General features: G+C 41.0%; 1 protein-coding gene across 1 annotated transcript in view; it reads right to left on the reverse strand.

Moving 5' to 3' along the window:
• Positions 1-7,644: 7,644 nt before the first annotated feature.
• TSC22D1 (TSC22 domain family member 1) overlaps positions 7,645-17,829 on the reverse strand; it is a 138,527-nt gene continuing 128,342 nt past the window's right edge. The window contains 2 exon segments of the mRNA XM_006083517.3: positions 7,645-9,010; positions 10,162-10,213. Of these exon segments, the coding sequence (XP_006083579.1) occupies positions 8,753-9,010; positions 10,162-10,213 (310 nt within the window). The 3' untranslated portion in view covers positions 7,645-8,752.

Here is a 17,829-nt window from a genome sequence, read left to right on the forward strand (position 1 = left end):
GGAGACGGGATTCATGTGCCAGCCCCGACTTGCACTGCCCCATGCAGCCCTCTTTGGGACACATACTGAGGAATGGACAGAAGGCCAGCACTGGGGCAGCCATGGGCCCCAGGCATGCTCCCCAGGATGGGGCTGCCTGGCTTTGGAAGTGGTTGAAATGGTGGCTAAAAGCACAAAGCCTGGTGTCAGACACACTGGTTTACATCACACTTAGCTCATTACACTGACTTACTTCTTCTGTAATTCGGGATAATACATTCTTCACAGGGCTGATGTGAGGAAAAATTAGATACTGTCATTTCAATTGATTAGCACATATTAACTGCCCAATAACATGGAATAATAATAACAACACATGGGTTCCATTTTCCTTTCCCCAGGAGAGCGTAAATCTCCATGCTGTGACCCGACTCCACCATTCCATACCTGTGAGGGAAAAGCATAACTCCGTCTGTCATTTCCAACAGCTTGGATCTATGAAGTAAAACAAAACCAAATAGATAATAAAATAAGTTCTAGTTGTTTTCTTCTTTAAGGGTCCAAATTATGTGAACTTTAAAAACATTTTTAAAATGAATTGTCACAAAACTTTATGAATCAGGTATATAGTCTGGCTTTGGGACACAACTTCAAATGCCTACCTAAGCCAGGTAGGTAACCGGATGAGTGACACATGCCAGCGATTAACAGTGTGGGGCCATCCCAGGAATGGTGGGCTCTGGCAGACTGGAGGCCACAGTGGACAACAGCTAAGACTCAGCATCAGCTGATTATTGCCATGAAGGAATATAGATAGACTCAAGATTGTTGGAACTCGGAACAATATCCAAGTTTCAGAAGGGATATCTCTAACCCCCCACCCCCACCCCTCAAAAAACAACAATACTGTAAAAACATGTCTGAGAGGCAGCTTTGGCCAGTAGGCTTGATAAGGCTTGAGGATTATGAAATTGTGACCTTTGATCTTAGCTGGCTCCTTGCCATTGGTGTTTCTCAAAATAAGTTACACTTTACAAGTTCAGCAGGCCAATTCTCACTGCATAGAGGTATTTTTTTCAAATTCATAGGAAGATATTTCATTCTTATCACATGGGAAAGCAATTACTTTTGATAACTATGTAAAAAGTTATTTTTCTCAGGTGTTGTTCTACAGCTTCTTCAAAGTCAACCTCAAGGTTTACCTCTTCCCAGAACCCCTCCATGACGTATTTAACTCATCTAATTCCACTACTGCTCCTTGGTTCTCAATTCCTTTACATTATAGTATTGCTTCCGGTAGTCCATGTTTGTGTACCAGTTAACAGACTAAAATTCATATATCTGAAATGTTACTGAAATTTCTCCTTGCTCTCTTATAGCAGTTTTAAGTAGCTCCGGGTTGGGGAGTAGGGAGGTAAGAAAGGGTTCTGCTCCACTTCATCATTCAGGGACCCAGGCTGGTAAGACTGTGCCATCTCCAACATGAGGTTTACAAAGTGGTAGTAGAGTTGTCTCCAACCAGTTGGCTGAAGGTGAAAGAGCAGAAAGGACTGCCCATGGGAAGTTTTTATGAGTCAGGAAATAACAAAACAGCATTGTGCCCATGCTCCTTTGGCTAGGATTCAATCATGTGGGCTCATGCAGCTGCAAGGGAGTCTGGGAACTGCAGTCTGTTCACCCAGGAAGAGGACATTTTTAAATAAATGACTACCAGTCTTAGGAATGGCCCTCCCTTTAGATCCAAATATACATTTTTTTTTATCTTCTTGCCCTCATAGAACACCCTCACTTTCCTCAGAGGCAGCAGCCCAAAGCCCCATCCAGCTACTATATCCCACTCAAATTCCAAGATCTCCAGGTGAGGCACCGGTTTGAATGTGGCTCCTAAAGGTCTGGAGCTAAGACAAATTTATCTCCACAATCGAAATGGTGGAGCCCTGGCATGATCTGTGATAAAATGCCCATAGGAGGCATGTGGGACACCGGAGGCCCCAGCCCGCGGTAGTTATGAAATCCTGTTGGTGAGGCATTGAGGAGGCCCCTTTGCCCTGGCAGTGGGAGTTCCTTGACTGGACTCTGATTCTGCTCTCTGGGAAGAAACCCCTGGCTCATTGTCCTCTAAGACTCCAGGCTCCTAGCTCTGGGAGGCTTTCTTGTCCAGTCTCCTCCATGGTCACACATGAAGTGGGTTTTGAGGAGAATGTTCTCCTTGTGAGCTACGCAGCTTGAGACACTGGCTTCACCTAATTCCAATTCCTGCAAGTTTGGGAGTCTGGGGGTCCTTTGAAGGTTTCGACAACATGATGAAACCTGGCTAGTGTTTTCCTTGGCAATAAAAGTCCCTCACACACTTAGCAGGCTTCTTCCCTATTTTTATCCCATCAATTCAATGTGTCAGCAGCAAGACCTAAAATATTTTTCTGGACATGAAGGTGTTGTTTTAGAACTCTGATTGCCTACTCCATCAGCTGAACAGTGAGCACCTAGAAGTCATCTGAAACCAAAAGCACATACGGGGAGTCCATACCCTTTATCCCATCTTTGCTGAAGGAGTGAAGTACCTTGTCTAACCAAAAAGTCTTAAAGGGCCTTTACTGCTTTTTCAGTCTTATTTTTAAACTCTAGAAACAATAGGTGTTTCCAATACTAGACAGCCCAAATTTCTGCATTTTATTCCCTTTCCTTTCTCCTGATCTCACTCTTTTCTTGAAAGCCTTTGCCAAACGCAGTAAAGAGCCATGGGTCACTAACCTTCTGGATCCTCAGAGCTACATGCTCACTAGCACATAGGCGCCATTTTAAGTTATCACAGGAAAGTTTTGCCAGTTCACAATATGGATCCCAACCTCTTGAGCCTCCAATAGTTTCATCACCACTCACTACCCCATAGTCAATGCCACGCATTTTAGGGTTTTTTTGACAGCAGTGCTCCACTTCAGAGTATTAATTTTCATGAGTTCAGGTTAGCCACTGAAGCAAGCAAATTCTAAAATGCCTAATGACTGGCACACTGTTGCTCATGACTGTGCTGGCTGGATCCAGGATAGTAGGGGAGGACACTCCAGAGTCATTCAGGGACCCAGGATGACAGAGGCTCTGTCACCTCCAAGGACACCAGTCTTGTCCACTGGGTCAGTGTTAGTGGAAGGAGCACAGCAGATCCAGAAACAGTTTTCTTAGGGCCAAGTCTGGAAGTGTTTGATCACTTCAGCTCTTAATCCATTGATTAAAACTGAGGCCCATGGTCACACCTAACTTCAAGGGGCTGGGAGATGTGATTTGGCTGTGTCCAAGTAAAAGAGGAAATGGGATCTAGTTTGCCTGGGACTTTCCTCATGTTAGCATTGTAAGTCCCACTTCCCAGGAATTCCCTCAGTCCCGGGCTGGTACAGACTGTACCATTGGCCATCATTACATCTGCTTTCTTCTTAAGGAAACTAAATCTGTTTTCTTGGTCTCCTAGTCTGCAGTAACTACCAACCACTATCAGAGTATGAACTGAATGCACTTGACACAATAGGGCAGATTACTTTAATTGGAATATGTTATTCCTGGAAATTTGAGGCATCTGAGATACAACCTTGTAGCACATACATTTGCAAACACTGTCTTTGTCCCTAAATGAGTCAGCTATAAAATGTAGTGAAGTTTATACCACCATGAGCAAATGCTACTAACTTAACAAGTGTTTTTAAAGAACTCTCAGAAATAATCTTGCCGAAGGATTCATCCAAGAAGGAATTTAGAATTATTGTTATTATATCACATAAGGCAAGCAAATTTCACCAGAAAACAAAGTACCTCATTTATCTTGAAGGCAGCTCCTGGGGCTGCCCTTGAGGACAGAGACAGTGTGGCTTGTTCACTATACTATCTCTGGCACTCAATAAAGTAACACATAGCTTTTTTACCAGAGAGCCTGTGCCCACATTCTCTAATCAAAAAGGTTGTTTTGTGCCCTGGCCGTTGTGACTCAGTTGGTTGAGCTTCGTCCCATGCCCGGAGAGGTCACCAGCTTGATGCCCGGTTTGCAGCGATCCCTAGTGGGAGACATGCAGGAGACAGCCTATCGATGTTTCTCTCTCATCAATGTTTCTCTCTCCCTCTCCTTTGCTCTCGAAAATCAATAAAAACCTTTCTATAATAACAAAAGGGCAATATGCTAATTAGACCGGACATCCTTCCGGATGTCCTTCCTGATGAAGCTGGGGCCGGAGGGAAGCCAGCCCGGGTCCTGGGTGCTGGAGGGAAGCCATTGCCAGCAGCTGGGGGAAGGAAGGCCTACTCTTGCACAAATTTTCATGCATTGGGCCTCTAGTGTGTGTGTGTGTGTGTGTGTGTGTGTGTGTGTGTGTGTGTGTATGTATATATATATTTGTTTCATTTTGTTTTGTGCTGAACCGTAAGTAGCCATTGAGGACTTGAGTCTGGTTGTTGAGACAAATATAGAAAGCAGGGAGTGGAAACTTCAGGACTGTGAGCCAAATCAGCATAGTAGGTGTGCTTTTGTTTGGTCTGCATCGTCTCCAACAATCAGAAATTTTCAGATAGAGCCTGGATCTTGAAAAATGGGAAGATCTGGCAACACCATGCTTGAATTCCCACAGAGCAACAATTGAATGAAGCTAAGTAGCAACTGGTCCTATTAGTCTGGGAACGGAGCATACACCCTCCAACTGCCACATTCATGACCACTTCCTGTTGTCTCACTCTCTCTGACCCAAGGAACTTCTGTTATATCCCATAGACATGTTTCCAAAACACCTGGATTGAAGCACAGGTTTATACTGTAATATTGTAGTAATTTTGCACATTTTAAAATGGCCACTGAACCTTCCAATAGCTGTTGATAAATAAGGCCTGATTACTAATCACAGACTTTGGGCCTGCCTGGCATTTCATAGCACTGTGTTTACATAGTTTTTTTCCATAAGAAATAACTTCAGTTTCTCTGCCTGTTTCTAATCTTTAATGTCATACTGCTGTTGAAAAGCAGTTGTGTTGCCAGGCCCCTAGTAGCTCCAACTACTTATTTTGCATAAAGCAAGGGCAGAGTAGTGTTTATTGAAATAAATGTTCATTTTTAATTTGTTATAATTAACTTTTACACATTTCTTATGTAAATTTCAAATTAATTCTGGCATTGCATATTCATCACATAATGAAAAGTAAATTTTTGCTTTAAAAGTATGCAAAAAAATACAGAATTGCTGAGTTATGAACATTGTTAATTTGAAACAAATCAGACATTCATTCAAATCATGTAAAATTCTGTTTCTCCGTCACTGATCAGCAGTCTCTCCTGCTGCAATTGCTGATGTCACGAACACCCAGCACTGGTACAACATTCTATTCCTGTTAAATCTTTCCTGCTCCACTGAACATTAAGTGTGATGCACTCAATTATGTAATAACTCACAGACCAACAAAGGCCTAATCACGTCTGTAAACAAGTAGTAAAATGCCTTTTTAAATTACCTTAAACATCCTGAAATATAAGTCAATCACTTAAAGCAGCAATGTGCTTTAAGGATTTTTAAAACATGCAATACCTATTTACTCAGGGGCACTCACCTCTTTTCCCTTAGGTTGTCAAATAAAAAAATGGCAACAGCCAACACAACAATAGCTGTCTGGTGTGAGTGAATCAAAATCATAACTATTTTTTGTCACATCAGCAAAAAATGTTTTTATGTATACCACAGAATTTTTATAATTAGTTTATATGTGCCCCAAGATGAAAAACGTTGAAAATTTCTGACTTAAGCATGTTTAGTGATTACTAAAATGAACATATATGGAAAAACACATTTTGATTTTAACTCATTCTTATTTCACATACAATATTCAGCTCCAAAACGTCACAGGAGTGCCACATTTTATTTGTGTTGTCTTTTTAATATATTTTTATAGATTTTATAGAGAGAGGAAGAGATAGAAACATTGATGAGAGAGAACCATCACTGGCTGCCTTCTGCACACCCTCTACTGGGGATCAAGCAGGAAACTTGGGCATGTGCTCTGACAGGGAATCAAACCAGCGACCTCTCAGTGCATGGGATAGCGCTGATCCACCGAGCCAGGCAGGAGTACCACGTTTTAAATAAAAAGGCCCAAATTCCGTTAAATAACCTAGAAGAACGTTCTTCGTTATCTGAATGACACGTTGACATAAAATTTTACAAATTTTCCACAATTACCACCTTTGGCATTGAGGATCTTCATTGAAAATATAAAGATAAAATGAGTAGAGATTTTATTCACTACAGTTTTCTTTTTAAAGGAAATATAATTATTACATAAATATCCCTTTAAGCCAAAGTTATATAATCTTTAAATTAATATGACAACGATTTTTTTAAGTCCTCTCCAATTTCCCTAGACCATTGCCACCGGCTTATGGTAATCAGCAGTTACTGTTCACCATGAGCTCTGTGTGGCCACACTAGTCACTTTGAGCTTTATAACACACACACACACACACACACCGCCCATTTCTTTTCAGGGAACTCTGATGTTCCATTCGCCTGTCCATCTCCCAACAGCACTACATTAGAGAATGAAGGATTCAGAAAAATTAAGTCCTTGTTCTGCAAATCCTTAAGTAGGCTTAGAGCTCAGGAATGCCGATTCCCATTGGGTGGAAGGGGCATGGGAAGGGGCCATTGCTGAGGTCCTTAGGCAGATTACAGAGCTGGTAAATCCAGCCTGTTTAATGTGACAGGAGCTGACATTGCTCCTAGAACAGAGTGGGACCCCTCAGGCTCACCTCTCAGGTGCCCATTTGCTTTAGGTTTCTAAATTTTACATTTTGACCTATTTTATAGTCTTAAGGAATCAACTGGGATACCCTTGTTCATCTAGACCAGTGATGGCGAATCTTTTGAGCTCGGTGTGTCAGCATTTTGAAAAACCCTAACTTAACTCTGGTGCCGTGTCACATATAGAAATTTTTTGATCTTTGCAACCATAGTAAAACAAAGACTTATATTTTTGATATTTATTTTATATATTTAAGTGCCATTTAACAAAGAAAAATCAACCAAAAAAATGAGTTTGCGTGTCACCTCTGACACGCGTGTCATAGGTTCGCCATCACTGCTCTAGACCCACTTCAAATGCAGTAGAGGAAACCTGTCTTTTGCTTGGACATTCCCAGGAGATAGAACCTCAATCCACAATAGGAAAGACATCCCAACTCAGGGTGTTCTTAAAGTGGAAACTAGCTTCTCTAACTTCCATCTTTTGATCCTAAAGCTGCTTAGTGGGATTATATATAGAATAAGGCTCATTCCCCTCAGCTGGTGAACACTGGAAGATTACGACTTTCATGGACTCCTAGAAATTTAAAGCCACAGAGGAACTTAGAGACTATTTCTTTCAATACCCCACATCAGTCCTGAGAGGTGAAGCCATTTGTTCAGGTCACACTAGTCTGAAGAACTAAGCTCCTGTCTCCCTTCACTATGTCTCTCTACCCATACTGGCTGAAATAATGCAATGTCTATGTCTTTTTACTTCTATAGGCAAACCACTAGCACTCCCACTTTGCCCAACCTTTTTATCCTTCTTCAAGATTTCACTAGTCAAATTGTTTTAACTTTAGCTAGAAATAGTTGTGGAAATGATCGCAATTATGTTAACACTGTAATATGAAAACACTTGTTTATCAACATTTTATATGCTTTATTGAAAGTTGACAAGTGCAACAGTTAAATACAGTGACACCTTACAACTGTGTAGAGAACATGCACAGAAACATATGCATTTAACTACTATACAGGTAATAGGTAGAACACCCTACTGGGAAATTCATCTCATTAGCTAAAACTGATCATTTTTCAAAGTATTCAACCAGCTCAATCAAAACACTTCAGTGAACAGGAATTTACTTCAAGATATTCAGCAGCTATAAGATTTCAGATTACACAAAGTGACTAACTGGGCCAAATTCTTAAAATTTCTTTAGGTGTGGTTTTCTTCACGTAGCATTTTTAATGTAATCTCTATTAAAGACAATCCACACCTCTTCAGACAGCCAATGAAACATCTAAATTTCAATCTGTACAACCTAAATAGTAGTTAGTCCTCTATTGTACAAAATAGTTATACTACATACACAAATATATAATAAGCAAAACATCCTTCATGGTAAGATAGCCTAGGTCCCAGCTACCTGTCACCTTTTAGTCACTCTAATAGTTTTGTGTCATCCACTGTTTCAGCAAGAGGCACACAGTACAGTTGTTTTTTATGGATTTTGGTGACAATCAATGAACTGTTTCCCCTCATGTTAGAAGAGACTATGCACCAGTCTTTCCTTTTACCTCCCTTTCAAGTTCCTCATGGGGAGAAGAGGAGAGAGGACAGTCCAGTGGAGCTCCACTGCTCCGAAGGCCCATGTTGTACACTATGTGCAAGCAGGAGAACTCCTGAAAGTGAGGGCAGGGAGCAGGGAAGGGGTGGAAAGGCACACAGCTCCTCAGCATGAATTAAACCATTTCTCAAACATCTGCCAAGCTGCATGAGGTCCCAGTATATCCATGCTAATTCTCTTATTCACCTTTAATTCACCCAACTAAGAAATTTCTTCAAGCCAAAAGCACTGGGTGTTTAATACTGGAAAAAAGAGATAATGGCATATATCAGTCTCACGTCTCTTTTGCAGCGAGCAATGAAATGGGTGGTTGTGGAGGTGGATTCCCCCTAGTACATCATCTCGGGTCTGTTGAGTTCAGACAGCAGCAGCCAGTTCTGCAGGGGGCATAGGAGGCTATGCAGTTGGTCCTGAGCCCTGGGAGGCTGGCTGGGCCGGGGGCTGTGTGGTCCCCTGCGGCTGTGTGGTGGCAGGGGGGGAGCCAGTCTGCAGCTGGGCCTGAAACTGGGCAAGCTGCTCAGGACTGGCCAGTGTCTTCAGCAAATTGTTTTCCTGCTCCAGCTGGGAATTTTTCTCTATTAGTTCTTTGATTTGCTCTTTGAGGACCTCCACTTCCTCTCTAACCGCATACATCAAATGGCTTTTCACCAGATCCTGAAAGGGAGAGGAAAAAAAGGGTTTAACTTCCTACTTACTATTTCCCAGACTCTGTATTTCTAAAGTATTACTTTGCCTGGTTCTCCTACTCATTTACATAACCTGCCTTTATTGTTCATTTAATGGCAAGGGGAAAATCTACTGAATGCAATCACAACAGTTCAATACTTAAGTTTAATGTGTAACTGATGAACTTTTTAAGTCTATGCTCTTTTTGCAGCCCTTAGCCAACCACGCAAACAATCACGTTTCCTATTTGAGGTGGCACTATGCACAGGGCTCCGAGTCGCCAAGCAGGAGCCGCCGCAGGGATGTCCAGGCCACTTCCCCGCCCCCAAGTCCCTCCGCCCTCCGCCGCCACCAGACCGACCGCCTCCCTCAGCACCGGCTGCAGCCAGTTCCTACAGAGCAAGTTGCCGCATTTTCCTCCCTCCACCCTCACCCCCCCTCCCTTTCGTGATTAAGCTGACATCACAGAAACCTGAGCAGACGTTGCAGCCAATGAGAGCTCGATTTATTTATAGCTCCGAATTAAAAGGTTCAGAGTTTGCCTAGCAACAGTGGGCAGAGAATCCCGTGAGAAGAGCCACAGGCGCTGCTCCAATAACAAAGAACGGCCAAGGCGGAAATAAAAAATAGGAGAAATCCAAGCGCAGGCTGGGAAGACAAAACTTTTTTCGGATCCGTCTTCATTGTGCAGTCACCTGTGTCCCTGGAGCCCATCTGTGCCCAGTCCACAAGGCCCCTTCTAGAGATCCTCACTCCTGGGGTCTCCGCCCCACCCGGATCCCCAGTGAACCTTAGGATTTCTAGTAAAGCCACATCCCTAGAGATGCGCTCCCGACCGAAGGACACGCAGGGCCAAGCACTTCCCTAGCAATTCCCCGGCAAAAGGGAACCTCTGCACAGATCCCGAGGTGGGAGAGAGCGGTCTTGGAAAGAACAGTCAATACTCAGCGCCCCCTTCTCTCTCCAAAGCAGCCTTGGTTCGCGGCTTCGCCCTGGCAGAATGGAGGCAGTGCAGGCATTTCTGAATGTATGAAGAGCAACCATCATCTTAACTACGAATGCACTGGTTCCATCCTAAGACATCTCGTTTTTTTGTACTGTGCCCACATTAGTACAAATGATTTGTAATCAGTACATACCATAGCTTGCTCGATTTTGTTGTCAATAGCTACCACACTTGCACCAGAGGAGCTGGAAAAAAAAAGGGGGAGGGGATCAATAAATGGAATTATCTTAAACGTCCAACAAATACACAAAAGGATTTCCTAATTCTGTGATGTTTATAGCATCATTTTTGAAATATTCTTTAAGGCTATGTAATTATATTATCCTCCAGAAAAACATAAGTCACTCTCTTAATAACGAATATCCAGACATTTCCCTATTTTAGTGAGCCACAAAGGGCTAAATTACATAATGTGCCAAAAGCCCGTTCTCTGGCCAGGCTGGCGAAAAGAAGGCTATTCTAAACATTGCAAAAAGCAACATCCATGTCACCAGATCTCTCAGCAATGGACAAAGGAATTTGCCGGGCTATCTTTCACCTGCATTATTACAAGTACCTCGAGTAAATTTTAAAAAACTATCCCAGCCGACATTTACCTATTGTCAAGTCTCACAGAGGCGTTTTCAGTCCCCAGCAAGGATGACAAGAAAGAAATTGAGAAATGTCTCAGTTGGTAAACTCCTAGATCCATCGCCACTGGTCTACACCATTGGGATTTCATGCAATTGCAGCCAAAAACACCCTCGCGGCCAAAAAAAAGAAAAAGAAAAAAAAAAAAAGAGGGAATATCAGCAGCCTGTCTGAGCTAGGTAAAAATCTTCTAGCTCTCTCTGCTGCCAGGGAGAAATAGAGAACTGCTGCCCTAATTTACAGAGACCCGGCTTCTGGGGCTGGCGATCCAGGGGAGATGCCGATCACAGGGCTGTGCTGAGAAGACTCTCAGGTCGGCGGCCGGGCTCCACTAGGATCTAGACCAGGGCTCTGGTCTCGGTGCAAAATATATTCAGGGAAGAGCCGCGCCAATTGGCCAGCGCGCCAATGGAGCCGCCCCTTCTCCCTGCTCCAGGCTCCCTTCCCCGCCCTCCTCCCCGCTCTGCTGCCTTCCCCCCATCCCCCGCCCCCAGCCTCCCGATCCCGCTCATCGGGTGGGCTGGCCAAGGCCGCACTCGCGGGGGCCCGGGTGCGGGGCCTCCGAGCCTCCACTGCTTCCAAAAGCCGGACCACTGCTTCGGCAAAAACGTCCAGAAATCCGAAAAAATACGATCAGGGCCCCGCACGTGCTTACGTTTATGGAAGTCAGACCCCGTCCCTGGAGCTGCCTGTCCCCGCGGCTGCAGATCGGCAAAAGCTTCCTATTTGCAACCAGAACCGTCTGAGCTACTGGGCATGCCCAGTCCCACTGCTAAGACTTGCAGGAGCTCCAGTGTCTCGATTTCAATTATCTAGTTCTTACAGGCAGCAGTAACGGGAGGATTTTACAGGCGGTTTTATTTATAAAGATGATAACCCTGCTGTAATAATACTTCTGTTTAAAGCCAGTGAATTTTACACTGGATCTTAGAGTGAAAAAAAATCACTTGCTTTTTGAGAAATACTACCTTTCCGTGAATTTATTACTTGTAGAAACAAAAAACATTACATCGTCAGCTAGGCACATATATATTGAAGCAAAAAGTAATCTAACAGATAAAATCAAGGGGATCCTCCCCAAATATCCCTAAAGCGGGAAGCCTTAACATAGCCATCACTTCTTTTTCTACTTATAGCTAGAAAAATCAATCTACAGGTTGAATCCTTCTTAGATCTGTTTTCAGTAAGTCCCTAAGGCAAATTTTTGGAGTTTAATGGCTATTTTTATAAGCTCAATCCTACAGAGGGGCTGAGGAACAGTAAAATATGTATTTCACCTTTTTGGCCACAATGACCAAATAATTCCCTTCTCCAAACTCAAATCAAGAGATCTGGTGTAAAATAGCTTAACCCGTTATATATGTCCTCTATTAACTTGAAATATTCAGGGATGCATCATTTGCGGTAACAATTTAATAATACTGAAAATTAAAGACCTTAAATTTGCTTACTATAAATTATAAAGTTTGCAACTCAATACAGTTAAAAAGGCAAATTTAACCTCGACAATACTGCCCTCTAATGGCATAATAGTATAAAACCAGAAACCAAAAAACACTAGCTTTCTAATCCATACACAAGTTGTGTCATCACAAATAATTCCAACATAAAATTTGACTATGGAACATGTTATAGTCACACACACACACACACACACACACACACACACACACAGTCTTGTCTTTTCTCTCTCAAACAAGCATTCTCCCTCAAGCAGCATCCTTTTAATTTAAAACATTTTAATTGCCATCATAGCCTTTCAGACATTCTTTTAAATTGACCCAATACTAGCAAGGAGCATTTGGTTTTAAAAACTGTACACAGTGATTAGGAACCAAATCTGGTGAATGTGGTAGGTGATGGAAAGGGCAACTCTCTTTTCGGTTAAAAACTAAAGTATGATTGACTATAAAGCAATAACATTTTTTATTTTAAGCTTCACATTATTCTCCAAATTTCAAACCTTTGTTTTTTAATAACAAGGAAAATCTGTTAGCATATTTATATTTTATAAAAATTAATATGTATCTCATGATAGAAATTTATTTGAGGAAGGTACCCATTTTTAGTAAAAAAAAAAAAACACAGAGTAAGTGGAAGCTTAAAAATCATAACTTGAGGAACAGGCATATGGTCCCTATATCTATGAATGCTAGACAGAATTATTACTTTAAAGGTTAAAGTTATCACTAAAACTACCTATAATTAAGTTTATTTACATATTTGAACTGCACAGGAAAAATTAAAGCATCATCTTAAGCTAGAGATTAACCAAAGAACTTATATGCATAACCCATGGATAGACAATAATGTGGTGAAGACCTGGGGAGGGGATGGGAGTAGGATGGAGGGGCCAATGGGGGAAAAAGGGGGGACATCTGTAATACTTTCAACAATAAAGATAAATTTAAAAGAATAAAAATTAAAAAGCTGAAAAAAACACAACACCTTAAAGCAGCGGTTCTCAACCTGTGTGTCGCGACCCCTTTGGGGGTCGAACGACCCTTTCACATGGGTCGCCTAAGACCATCGGAAAACACATATATAATTACATATTGTTTTTGTGATTAATCACTATGCTTTAATTATGTTCAATCTGTAACAATGAAAATACATCCTGCATATCAGATATTTACGATTCATAACAGTAGCAAAATTACAGTTATGAAGTAGCAACGAAAATAATTTTATGGTTGGGGGTCACCACAACATGAGGAACTGTATTAAAGGGTTGCAGCATTAGGAAGGTTGAGAACCACTGCCTTAAAGTCATCTATAAAAATAAACTTAAAATTCCCAGCTGAAGTTTAAATTACTGAATTAACTGAATTTTATTTATTCATGATGTTCTTAAAAACAAACAAAAATGTTTTGTTTTTCATTTAATTCATTTCAACTGATCTTCCATTGTATTAAGCTATAGAAGCCAAAATACAAGCATGTTTAATCCATATATCTTATAGTCATCTCCAATATTTTGCTATTTTAAGTAAAATTGCAAGAAATGTCTTTGTACATACATCCTTGAACATTTGTGTATATACTTCTGGAATATTTGCAGGGCCAAAAGATATGCAATAGAAAGGATTAGAAACATATTTCTTTTCATATATTTCAATAAATGTGCTAGATTCCTTTAAAAATAGATTTCTGTCTGAAAACTAAAAAGATAATTTTAAAAAGAAGGCAAAGAACTTGGAGGAACTCTCCATGGAGGAAAACCCATAGATCAGAAATTTCTGAAGCACAGATGGCTAATTACTCTCAAAGATTCTTCTCTTTGCAAAACAAAACATCTGAGTCTAACATGCAGCCAGAGCTCAACAAAGGCTGGCGGATAGGACATAGGACAGGAGAAGACCACCATGCCTCCAGGAGAGACTCCTGAGGGCGTGAAAGAGAATAACCATCTTCAGCATTGGGCCGAGATCAGGTCTCACTCCAGAGAGGAATCTGGAGCACAGGAAACAGCCTGGACATTTGAAATGAGGTGTTTTGTTGTTGTTGTATTTGTTTTTCTGTTCCATTTTGCCTAAGAGCCTTTTTCCCTGGGTTCCAGTTTAATCACTTCTGCATATTAGTCACACACATCCTAGGATATGAGAAAAGGAGCAAGGGCAGGACCTGTATGTTTCTAATTCAATGATGTGCTTTTCTTCCAAACTTGATCTGACTTGACTAATACAGGTTAACAGTTTGGGAATCCATCACTCAAAAGGATAATCTACATCTCCCCTGTCCAAACTCTTTACAAATCTAAAGTGACCGCGAGAGAAGAGGCTAAAGCATATCACCCTGCACCTGACCAAATCACTGTTGTCTAGGACTGCAGGTCACTTCCCCTTTCCTAGTTTATTCTCACTAGACACTGGGAATAGGGTTACCAGGTCTAGCAAATGAAATTACAGGATCCTCGGTTAAAGGTGACTTGCAGATAAACAACAAGTAATATTTTAGTGTTGGGTTCCAAAACTGTCAGAACAAGAAGCAATTCAAAAGAAATCAAAACAAGAAAATTTAAACTTATTTTAAATTTCCTTGATTTCTATAGAAAAGTTGGAAGATAAAGGTGAGAAACTCCATCAAAAAGTAGAATAACCCCGTTTGAGGGAAGCATCCAGGAGGCAGTGTGGAGAAGGGGTTTAAAGACCTGAATTTGTGCCGCTAGGCTTGTACGATCTACTGTTTGGCCCTGGATTGTGGACATGAGCTGCAGGCACCAGCCAGGCTTCCTGCCTGTGACCCATGGACGGTCAAGAGCCAGAGATTTTAACTGGTCTTGTTATTTCTCCTGGCACAGGCTGGTCAAGGACCAATGGCTGAGAGCAACCAAGAACAGGGTTCAGACATGAATGGGTTTTGCAACAATTGCAACTAGGCCATCAATCGCTGGTTTCCTAGGGCAGCCCCTCCATGTGAATTGCTTACTGCACAGGTTCACCCTTCCAGGTCCTGCAATCCAAAGCTCTGGACACAGAGCCCAGCAGTATTCAATGGTCGTGTAAAAAGCACAATAAAATTTGAAATGCGTGCCATGCAGAAAAAAAGAAGTGGAATTGAGAGACGAGACTATGGGATGAATCTAGGAGGTCCACCATCAAAATAGAATGAATTCCAAAAACAAAGAACAGAGGAAAGGACATTATAAAAGAAATAATTCAAGATTTTTTTCCAGAACTAAATGACATGACCAAATGGCCACCACAATAAATGAACAAGCCCTACTTGTTTCCATCATGAAACTCAAATCACTTGGACAAAATCCTAAAAGCTTCAAACAGAAAAGGGGAAAAAAATTACAAACACAGGAACTAGTATCAGAATGGCTGGCTGTGCTGGCTGCCAGAGAACAATGAAGAAAATGTCCTTAAAATTCTGGAAGAAAAATATTTTTCAGTTGGCCAAATCATCATATAAGTGTAAAAGTAGAATAAAAACATTTTCAGACATTTCAGACACCAAAATGAGGAACAAATCTAGAAAAAGCGTTAAACAAGATGAATAAATCCTAGAGATCTGCTATACAACCTTGTACCTACAGTCAACAATACTGTGCTGTGGTTCATTTAAAACTTTTTCAAGAGCATGGATCTCAGGTTTAGTGTACTTACCACAATAAAATAATTTTTTAAAAATAAGAAATGTTGTATATTCCAAAAGTTGAGAGAGAGGGGTGGGGGTGAGGGGGACGACACATGAACCAGGGACTCAAACATTGGAGAGAAAGAAGGGAATCCACAACAGAATGATGGGAAAGGAAACCCTAGCACTGCAGCGGCTGAGCAAGCCAGGCCGCAAGTGGTGTGTAACGGAGCACAGGAAGATGAGGGCCTTGGGACAGAGCGCTCCCAGGGCAGGGGAGCTACTGACAGGTATATGATGGCTCTCGTGAAGCAATTAGATACGTTTGAAGACGGTTTTACAGAAAACAAAAGCAAGAAAAATAGTATGCTTATAAATAAAATTTACATATTTATATTAATTTTTATTGGTTTAACTTTTAAAAGGGTAACTATTGAGAAGGTGGTGGGAAGAAAAAATGTGTGGTAACAATGGTTTAAAAGTGCTAAATTGTAATCTATTAGGTGTAGCTTGATTAGAAAACATAAAAATTGAAAAAGGAAGAAGTGACAATATAAATATTTTACATGGACATGTATTGGCAAATATGAGAAGACATAAAAATGAAAAGTGGCTGCTTCTGAGGAATACACTCAAGGACTGAAAAATGAGGAGCTGCTAATATTGTTTTTTTCTATTCACTCTATTTGATCATTAAGTGTGTTCAGGCATTGCTTTGATTTAAAAAAAAAACACTGTATTTTAAAAATAAGAGAGAGAGAATGGGATCTGCAGAGGGTCCCTCTGCTCCCAGGCTTCGGCTGAGCACTTATCAGCACGTGCTACCTGAGGAATGAGACTGGGGAGAGAGCCATGCAACAGAAGCAGGCAGAACAATTTTTGGAGATCACATAGGGTCAGGAATAGTTGGTGTTACTACTAGCTTGAGTAAAAAAAAAAAAAAAACTTGTAAACACGGGGCACCAAATATTCAGAAGGATACTATCAAAGCAGTGGGGAAAAATTAGTTCTAGACTGAAGGATGTTTTGGTCTTCTATATAGTTTAAAAGGACGGCTTGAAAAGATCAAACTGTTTCCAAGTAACTTAATTTTTTCCCAAAGCAAAGCTCAAGGATATTAAATAAAATACAGTTAGCATCCAATAATTTACAATGTCTGATATCCAATGAAAAGTACCAGGCATACAAACAAGCAAGGAAATATGACTCATAATGAGAAAGAAAACCAATCAATTGGAATGACCCAGATATGACAAAGATGATATAATTCCAGTCAAAAACATGAAAACAATTTTTATAAACATATTTTATATGTTCAAAAAGGTAGAGGAAAACATTATCATATTAAGTAGAGGTATTGATGGTATAAAGAAAACCCAAATTGGATTAATGAAAATGAAAAATACAATGTTTAGAAGAAAAATACACTGCATGGGATTAACAGCAGATTAGACAGGGATGAAGAAATATTAGTGATATATTAGCAACGGAAAGTATCCTATATAATAAAGAGCTAATATGCTAATTAGATCAAACAGCAGAATGACCGTCCGGAAAACCTTCCGGACAAAGCCAGGGCTGTGAGGGCCGAGCTCCTTGCACAAATTTCATGCATTGGGCCTCTAGTCCAAAATAACTGGGGAAAAAAGAAAACTGAAAAAAGAACGAACAAAAAAGAAAGAATCACTGAACTTTGGGGCAATTTCAGGCAAATATATGTAATAATAAAGTCCCTAAAGAAGAAAAAGAGGGAATGAGAGAGGAAAATGATTTGAAGAAATAATGGTAATTTTCTTCAAAGTTTATTTAAACAATAAATACACAGATCTAAGAAGCTAAACAAACCTTAAGCAAGACTATTGAACCTCAGAGGGAAGGCAGGGGAGGGTGGGTGGGAAGAGACCAACCAAGGAACTTGTATGCATATATGCACAACTGATGGACACAGACAAATGGGGTGGTGAAGGGCCTGGCGGGGGGGGGGGGTGGGGAGGGGTAAAATTTAGAAGCGGGCTGGAAGAGATTAATGGGGGGAAAAAAGAGGAACTATGTAATACTTTCAACAATAAAGATTTTAAAAAAAACAAAC

The sequence above is a fragment of the Myotis lucifugus genome, unplaced genomic scaffold (assembly GCF_000147115.1).
Source record: "Myotis lucifugus unplaced genomic scaffold, Myoluc2.0 scaffold_7, whole genome shotgun sequence".
Lineage (NCBI taxonomy): Eukaryota > Metazoa > Chordata > Mammalia > Chiroptera > Vespertilionidae > Myotis > Myotis lucifugus.